The 10,179-nt window shown below is 34.8% G+C and overlaps 1 protein-coding gene across 1 annotated transcript in view; it reads right to left on the reverse strand.

Moving 5' to 3' along the window:
• Positions 1-7,622, reverse strand: part of LOC106464013 — a 16,584-nt gene extending 8,962 nt beyond the window's left edge. The window contains exons 1-2 of the mRNA XM_013924121.2: positions 7,571-7,622; positions 6,761-7,147 (exon numbers count right to left, since the gene is read on the reverse strand). Of these exons, the coding sequence (XP_013779575.2) occupies positions 6,761-7,147; positions 7,571-7,622 (439 nt within the window). The remainder of the gene's footprint in view (positions 1-6,760; positions 7,148-7,570) is intronic.
• Positions 7,623-10,179: the final 2,557 nt, after the last annotated feature.

The raw sequence follows: 10,179 nt of genomic DNA on the forward strand, positions 1-10,179 counted from the left end.
AAAAGTTTAATTTTTGTGCTCCAAATTGAATACCATTGGTTTCTGTTTCACCTATATAATAGTTCAAATATTCTAAAATTAAGGAAAGACTTGTAAACGGTTAATTTCAACTTTTTTTAAAAGTTTAAACTACATTTATGGTTGATTAATATCATTCACATCTCGTAAGTGTCGACAGTTCGAACCATTTTCCACTTATGACCTTGGAAGTTCTTTACTGCTGGACAGATTTTGTACAGTATAACAAGAACTACCATATCCAAAGTTATGTAAATAATTATGTACAAAATGTCTCGATTTAAAAGTTTGTTTCCAAAATAATTCCATTTATATTTCTTTTGAACAGAAAAATAAGTGTGATAATATCTGCAAAATACGGGAGCTTATTTCAAATCCATCTTCCACTTATCCTTTAACCAAACAGATTATTTATGATGTAGTGTGAAACATATTTGCCATGCAGCAGGCTGATGTTGTAGTCAGTGTATCCTTATTATGCTCTCTCAAAACAATGTTTGGAGATCAAAGATATATAATAATGTAGTTCTAGAAAAAGCTATTCATATTTAGCCATTAAAGGGATTAAAAAAAGAAAGAAAAACGAACCATGTTAAAATCAGTAGAAAACGTACGTTAATTTTAATATTTAGTGATGAAACTAATTTAAAGTTTTCAGTAACTCTGGCATCCTCGAGATTCTCAATATATATGTTCAAATTTTTATTAATAAAAAGAAGATTATTTGATTTCTCCACCACCACTACCAAAAAGAAAATTGCCGCAAACACGTTGAAAACAGAAGCTGTTAATGATTTTGATACAACGGGAGAGAACCATGCCAAGGATGTTAAAATGCTATCGAGAAGAGCTTGGCGATCCATGTTTATAACGGAGATATCTACGTAGCTTATAAGGGCATGACACAGAAGTATAGCTTCTACTTCATAAACAACAAAATACTCAAAGCCCGAGTTAATAAGCTTTTTTGTTTGTTTTTGAATTTCGCGCGCAGAGCTACACGAGGGCTATCTGCGTTAGCCGTCCCTAATTTAGCAGCGTAAGACTAGAGGGAAGGCAACTAGCCATGACCACCCACCGCCAACTCTTGGGTTACTCTTTTATCAATAAATAGTAGGATTGATCGTCACATTATAACGCCCTTACGGCTGAAAGGGCGAGCATATTTGGTGGGATGGGGATTTGAACCCGTGACCCGCAAATTGCGAGTCGAGCTCCCTAACCACCTGGCTATGTCGGGCTCAAGCTTTTCTGAAACCCCTTGCACAAATGAGAGACAATTGCGGAAAGCACCGTGCGAGATACCTAGCAATAGAAAAATGAAAGATTTTTAGTCTCAAGATGATTACACACAAATATAAAGCCATCTGCCCATTTACCCTAAATTATGAATTGAATAAAAAATCTGAGAAAATAAAACACGAGAATAGATTTTCACTTACATTTTCTAAAATTCTTTTGCGTGATTCTGATATGACGAAAAACTCAACCTGAGAATAGTGTCAAAGATGTAAAAGTAAATAACACAATGCTATCGAGAGGAAGACTGACACCCCATGTATATAACAGAGGTATCTAGTCTGAATGGGCATGACACAAACAATGTAAGGAAATCTGGCAACCCATGTATATAAAAGAGGTATCTATTCTGAATGGGCATAATACAAACAATGTAGGGAAGTCTGACAACCCATGTATATAACAAAGGTATCTAGTCTGAATGGGCATGACACAAACAATGTAACGCTTCATAATGACAGCATATGATGCCATACGTCTCGTTCAGCTTTTCTGGTCTACATTAGGTGCAAAAGAACTAAGAAAAGTTGGAATTTGCTGCTCTTTCCTTCAAAGTAGGCTTTGGTGAATAAGTGCAGAGCTAAATATTTGACAAAGAACAGGCCTATAATACTGAACATAAGTACGTGCGGAGAAAGAAGTTGATAAGTATATATATTATTCAGTAATTTTCTGTTGTTGTTTTTTCGAATAAGACTTCAGTACAAAATTACAATGAAATAATAATGGATATAAGCCCTGGTGGTGATGAGAAGAATTAATAACAAGAAATACAAAGAAAGAATCTCGACAGACATGATAAAACTATATATAAAACGGTGACTGTCTTTATCTGTGAATAGACCTTTATTCAAAATCAAATGCTCCTGCTAATGTTGTAAATTATTAAATTACTGGCCTTCCAATAAAGGTACATTTTAAAGGCTTCTTTTTCTAAAAATATAGTTTAAATAGTTTTTCAAAAACCAAAATACAGATTTAAGTATACATAAATAATTTATATTGGACTAACAAGGGTGTAGGCTGGTGGGGGTCGAACCCCCCACTGGAGATAAGAGTTCATCTTCTCAAACCATAAAAAAAAAAATATATATATATATTTGTTTGTTTGTTTGTTTGTGAATTTCGCGCAAAGCTACACGAGGGCTATCTGCGCTAGCCATCCCTAATTTAGCAGTGTAAGACTACAGAGAAGGCAGCTAGTCATCACCACCCACCGCCAACTCTTGGGCTACTCTTTTACCAACCTCAGATTGCGAGTCGAGCGCCTTATCCACCTGGCCATGCCGGGCCGCTATATATACATATAGAGCCTATTTAACTTGCTATAATCTTCGTAAATAATTATTCTTCATAAACCAAAAAATTTACGTTGGCTCACACTTCAACAATATTTCATATGCTTTCCTCATAGTTACAGCAACATATACAGTTTATTCAGCGTATGGTTTGCATTATTAATATAAAAAAAACAGTTTGTATTAAATAAAACTTACATATGTAAAAGACATTGTATAACAAATAAAATACCAATTACGTCTTCACTATTTTATACTGTTGTAATTATTAACAACAAAGAAATTATAGGCGAGTGTAATTTTTACATCAGTGTAACAACGATGTTCACGTTGTGATTTTTTATTTCAGAAATTAGTGCGATCATTACTAAATATATAAAGTGGTCACGGCAAAAATAATATTCACGAAAGATCTTCATTATAGCGTACCAGCCTCTGCTCCTGAATAATAATAATTGTGAATTGCTATACCAAAATTTAAAATTGCCACGAAAGAAATACAGAAAGTATCTTAAGGCCAAGTAAAATAAATACATGTTTAGCCTTCCCGCCCGCTTCCTTTTTTTTTGCAGCCACCTTTCCCTCAGTTTTTTTTTTTGTTGCGATTTTTTTCCTTTTCTGAATTATCGTTTTTCGATCATACAAAGAAACAAAGAAGACATCTGAATGAAAAATGAGATGAATACAGTTGATTCATTTTTCTTTATTTGTCATAAATTCTGTATCGTTTTGATGAAAAATGAAACAAAGACTTCTGTGTGACATGAACCCTTTGAAAACAAGCAACAGTTATGGAAAAAAGGGTGCAAATTTTCTTTCAAAGAGGTAATTTAAAAAAAAGACAACCTCCTTCGTTTTTGGGAAAAACTCCGGACGCTAAACGTTATTTTTTTTACAATATGTTTTTTTTTATTGCGAGGCATGCTTTTTACTACATTTCTTTCCCGAAAACAACGACAGTTTTCAGTTTTTATCAAGATGTATTAACAACTGAACCAGAATACCAAACCTTTAAAGCAACTTGTTTGCAAAACAATTAAACTTAACTTTGGTTTTCATTCTGTTGTTTATAATCTCCACATACGTTTTTTCATGTAGTCGCTACAAGGATTATGTGGAGTACGAAGTTTACAGTAAAAAAGTTGATGAACAACCATAAAGTTTTAAGACTACTTCTTCACATTTTACATACTTTTTCTTTACTATAATGGACTTTTTTTTTGGAAGAAGAAGAAGAAATAATAAAGATATCGTAGGTTTATGTTTACTAGCTTTGTTATACACACACCTCTTTCAAAATGATTAGAATCTCTTGAACATGTGAAACAGTCCACCCAGTATGGTCTGGGTGAAGGTTCGTGGTTCGCTTCCCTTTGGCATAAAATCCGTGCTCCGCACATTGGGGCCGTAGGTGCACTCTAAGAGTGAACGTTAAATCCAACTGTATGATTAATCTGGCCCAAAAGTTTGCGGTGGGTGTTGTTGGCTAGCTGTCTTCCCTCTAGTATTTCAGTTCAAAATTATTAACGGCTAGCACAGGCAACCCTTGTGTGGCTTTGCACGAATATCCGAAACATGCAAATAATAATTAAAAAAAGACATTTAAGTAGTACCAATATGTTCTTAAATTGCACGAATTCGAGAGAAGAATGACTATAGTCTGCTAGAAATGTGGAAAATCAATATGTGACAGAGCAGCAATGTTTGGACACGTGTGTTCTGTTGCATATTAATTCATTCAACAGAATCAAAAGCTCAATGGTACGTTTACGTAAGTCGAAATTTCTGTTGAAAGGTGCAAGATGTTAACTTGTCAGCTTGCAATATATGAACCGGAAATCAACTTTAGATCAAATACACATTAACTGTACTGTATTCAATGATACCATAAGTAAACGGACGCCCCCTACAAAGTCTGTATAGTGTGGTCTCCTTGATTTCGAGTATTTTGCAAAGACTAGAATACCCTAACCATATGTAGCCCTGAAGAAGATTTCGCATTCGTTTCTAAAGTATAAAGATTTTTATTATAATAACCACATATGGATTCAGGTGACAGACAATAGAATAATTTTACCATCTTTCGTTGCGACGTAGATGTTATGGTATGGGCTGCATTCTGTGCATTAAAAATTTTGTGCGCGTCCTGACCCCTAACACAAAGTATATACGACCCATGCCTGGTTACAAAGTAAAATACCAACGCCTAAGAATGGCGAACTAGGATCCCGGATATTAATCCCGTAAAACTACTTACAAAGTTAAACCGGATATATATTAGGACCTAGTCAAGAACATACATTAAAGATTATAACAGCAATTTTTCACGCACCCATATGTGTTTGTAAGGTGTATGCGTGTTTATCTATATATTAAATATACTAATAAAATGACAAATCAAAAACGTGTCAAACTAACAAACGTGTTTGGTATTTTTATAATGCCATTTCTTATGCTACGTAATATATAAACTGATGATGAACACTAGTGAACTGCGAGTGTTGAGAGTCATAGTTTTGTTTTCTTTTCTTACACGGGAAGTGTGTGATCATAAGTATTTCCATTTTTTCTGAAAATTCAACTTTACTTGTTTGACGTATACAGTGAGATGTAAATCTAAAGTTCTCGCGGATATCACAAAAGAAATTTCAATGTGGACATTAGAGAGAAAGCAGGTTATGTTATACTGATTAAAGATGCGTTCAAACAAATATATGATTATAAAAAGGTATTTATTTGCATGTCTGCTCTAGCGAGACATTTAAAACATAGCAGTAGTTAGGGGCATAATACAAAGGGAAGCTGCGAGCTAACAAAACAAATCATGTAATTGACATGAGGCTAATGATTTGTTTGTTTTTAATTTAAATTTCGCGCAAAGCTAGCCGTCCCTAATTTAGTAGCGTAAGACTAGAGGGAAGGCAGTTAGTCATCACTGCCTTGGGTTACTCTTTTACCAACGAATAGTGGGATTAACTGTAACATTATAACGCCTCCACGGATGGTGTGACGGGGATTCTGACCCGCGACCCGCAACTTGCGAGTCGAGCGCCCTAACCACCTGGCTATGCCGGACATGAGGCTTATGCAAATGTATGCTGCTATATAACGTGACCTTATATAGGTCGAAGTCATGTACCATCGTCAAAACGTATATTTATTTTTCTGTTTGTTCTAGTAACCATTACAAATATTGTTTTTAAGATGGGGATGTTGCAGTCATTTAAGATAGAAATTCTGTCGTTGTCATGGTAGTAACTTAAACGCTCAACAAACACTTAATGAGCCATGGTATTGGACGAATGGCCTCGTCGGCAGTGAATATGGCGGGTATAATATGGTTGACATAGTATTACATATTGTTTTTTTTGCTTTCAGTAAGTTCTTAGAATAATTATTAATCAGTTACTAATACATTAATTATGCATTGGTTACTAATATATTTGTAACTTATTAACAGTTGGACTCATGTGATCGTGTAAACTATGCTAATTAAGACAACGATTGACAATCATATTCTATCGCCACATATCGTAAGTACACAAAAATTTCAGACAGCCGTTCACTAATTTATAGGAAAATTAATAAATAAGATAACACCGATACATTCATTGATACACATACAATAGAGAAGGTGTCATTCGCATTACGCCTGGTATTGAAATCATTATAATACAGTAACTAGAAGCCATTAGATAAGAGGAAATTTGTTTAGCATGTTTTTGACATTTTCTTTTCGTGAACTAGTCATATTATTTTGAAACTTCTAGTGCCAATAGAAGGTGAAACGACTACTTTTCTTCCATTGTTGTTATCGCTCCATCTTATTTTTTTGTCTTCCCATTTTAGTGCGAATGACATGGCTGATTTGGATTCTATTTGAAATGTTTAGCTTATTCCAACAGTTACTAGCAGAGACCTTAATCGTGCGTGACAGCCTCCCTACTCCTTTGTCGTGAGTAGTTATCTGGTGAAATAAGAATAATTCTCTGCTCTTACGGAATAAAACAGGATAACCAACGTATTATTTTGCGACTGGAAAGTCGAGTTATATTTCTCAATATACAACACTAGTTTTAAGATGTATTTGGTTACTGAAATTATTTAGGGATTTATGGTATCTTGAAACGATTTCACTTACTAACCATCAAATCTAGCCTTCGCATCCCTGTCCTTGGCCTCTTCTTCGTGGTTCTTTGCTGCGTGACCTTTTCCTCCCTCTGCAGTCCGTGTCTCCGAAGCCTTCTCCAACGCTGCGCATGCACGAAGCACATAAACGTTTACTTGCTCATGCAGCTCCTGTTTGGGTATTTCCAAAAGTCTCCAATACTGAGCATCCAGTTGCACGACATCTTTTATCATGCGTTTCAGCGTTGCGTAACGTTGTAATATATTCCGTTCTCCTTTGGAAGTTTCGTATCTTTCGTGCATCGTCGTCAACGATAATTTTACTTTGTTGTATGATTCGCCGATCTTGTTTGTTACACTTCTGAGACGCTCGTTCGTTAATATAGCACCCTCTCGTGCATTATCTGAAAAAAAAAAAGATTTATTAGTGATATGGCAAATAATAATGTAATTAGAAATGTTACAATTTTTTCCACATGAAGTGTATTTGATATTTTCAGCTGACGCCAACATATATGGACTGTTCGATGAATCAGATAATTAGTAAATTCAGTCTTAGAAGTATAGGACTCCTTCTGCAGACTGACGGATCAATGTTTAAACCTAGTTATATTTATTCTTTATACATTACTCTCAAGAGCAAAACATGCACTTCGAATTCTTGTAAGCTACATTTTAATGTTTTGATTTAGATGTTTTTTCTAGTTGTAAATGAGATAGTAAACTGTCCCTATGTGAGGATTTTACATCAAACTTCCTACATTATGCCTCAATAGTGACTACTTCTGATATTTTTTTATGTATAAGTACTACCGGTACAGCTTCACATCTTGCAATGTCTCGTCCAGATTTGGCTTGAATTTTGTTTGTTGTGCTCATGGCTCTAATGATGACATCTTTATTATTCACATCTGCGACAGTTCTTACAACCATTAATACATGCTGAAGTATTTGTTTGTACTCTGGCTCACTCACCACTCGTGAATTTATTTGTAATTAGTCCTAGTATGAATATTTCATTTTATGGTGGTACAACCACTGTTCTCCTTTTTCCACTGGAAACTCAATCTCTACTGCCCCGGTAATATTTGGGAATAATAATAGTAATAATAATAATTTACTCTTGCCTCTATTCAGTTTGTTTTACAAACCATATATTGTTTTTGACTTTGGTGACTGGCGGGGCCCTAGGTGGCCTTTGCGTTACTCCGGTATTGACTGTCACGTGGTGCACAGAATTTCCTGATCATAGCCTGCGAAGCTATATGAAACTAGCCTAACCTCACGCCCATGCTTCCACATGCAGTTAGTTCCCAAAATGCACTCTTCGTCAATGCCAGTCACCCACATATAATGAGATGAAGAGAAGTAATGGCTGGAGACGGCTTGAATGGGTAATGAAGAAAAACTTTAATATAAGTTTAACATAACAGCAAATGTACAACGTTTCGACAAGGTTTTGCCATCACGACATTCTGATGCGTTACTCTAAACCTGTTGTGTAAGGCAATTAACAAATGTTTGATAGTTGTTAAGTCGTCAGTAAGCTATTCAATATTCCACTTGTTCACTCTGCAAATTATTTTGAATTGTGCCTGTTATTCCTCCCACGGTGTCTTGCCATCATAGTCTATTGGTTTCTCAATTAGATGATGTTGTTGAAGTAGCCAACTAAATTCTTGAACTGGATTTTATATTGAAATAGCTGGAGTAGTCCAAGAAAGTCCTGCAGTAACAGATAGCACAGCAGTTGCAGTTGTGGTAATAGATGTAGATCAAACAAATTTTCCTATTCCATAGTTTGTAGTAGATGGTGTTCTAGGCTGGAATTCTTGGACAGATACAAAAAGAGATGTGTTTGGTTTAATCTTTCCATTTACCAACTTTCTGTTTGTACTTCTTTAATTTTATCAATCAAGTCCTTATTTTGGTGAAAATAAAATAGAACTTTAACTAAACTTAAACTTCAACTGTTTAAGATGAGAAGATAGCTACCTTATCCCGTGGACCTCGTAGCTTGTGGTGAATAATGAAATACACAATAAGACTGATAATGGAGATGCAGCTCCAATATGTCATTTGGCCAGGCAACTCCCTCTTGCAAAACAGGCTGAGGTTTTCAAACAGGTAGAAACTATTAAGAAAGAAGGAGTAATAGAAACTAGTACTAGTCCACGAGCATCACCTATTGTACTTGTGAAGAAAAAGAAGGATATGTCCACGAGGTTCTGTGTGGAAGGTGAACGAAGTCACAAAGAAGGATGCATACACTCTGCCAAGATTTACTATATTTGGATGCTTTATCTGAACCAAAATAATTTTCATCATTGGATCTTAAGAGTGGATATTGGCAAGTACAAGTCGACGAAGCAAGTAGAGATAAAAGAGCCTTTGCTGCAGGCAATACACTGTGACAAGTTGTTTTGTTAATATTTTTATTGTATAATGCACCTGGTACACTTCAATGATTAATGGAGTGTGCTCTTTCTGAATTACCCTAGAATGTCTTAATCATCTACTTGGATAAGATAATCACACATGGGAAGACCTTTGATAATGCTTATGATTGGCTAAGGAAAGTTCTAGATACATCCCACGAAGTATGAATTGTTTCATCAACATTTAAGTTTCCTTGGACACATATTTGGCAGACAGGGAGTGTCTACAAACCTATTTAATACCGAATTTGTTCAGAATTGGTCAACACTAAGGAACATCCATTAAGTAAGAGGGTTTTTGGACTACACTCTTATTATTGCTGTTTTTATTTATCATTCTCTGACTTAGTTTGCCCTCTACACAAATTAGTTAAAAAACGAAATAAGTTTTGTTCAACTGCTGATTGTGAGCACGCATTCAATAAACTGAGGACTAATAAGACCGAATTCCATCGAGATGACAGTATATACGAATTTACAATTTCCACCACAAGATAGGGCGTTATAAATGTGAATAATCAGTGATAATTGAGTTAATTCGATGTTAAAAGTGGGAGTTTTCACGACTATTCTGCTATTCAGTCACTCAGTAAGTTAACATGTTCGTTTATTAAATAAGTTACATACCATTAAACTCAGAATTTTTGTTGAAACGTTGTACTTGAAGTTAGGACTATATTAATTTCGGATTTTATTTTGCAAAGTTTATTTATTAAATTAGGCTAACATGTGAACGTGATTGTAGCAAACATGTATTGAATAAATAAATAAATTCATTAAGATTAAGTAGATTGGACTTGGCATTGTTTTTACCAAATAATCAAAAACCAAAAATCAAAAACGACCCGCCCAATAATATAAAACCTTACAAAAATACAATGGATTTATATCTAGTACTGGTTATAGAATTTGCAGCTATATGTAATAATTTGCTAACTTTACACTTAAGCAAATTTGGAAATAAAGTAATTTTGAGGAAAAAAAAAACACTTAGAAAA

Source organism: Limulus polyphemus, unplaced genomic scaffold, assembly GCF_000517525.1.
Source record: "Limulus polyphemus unplaced genomic scaffold, Limulus_polyphemus-2.1.2 Scaffold57, whole genome shotgun sequence".
In the NCBI taxonomy this organism is placed as follows: Eukaryota; Metazoa; Arthropoda; class Merostomata; order Xiphosura; family Limulidae; genus Limulus; species Limulus polyphemus.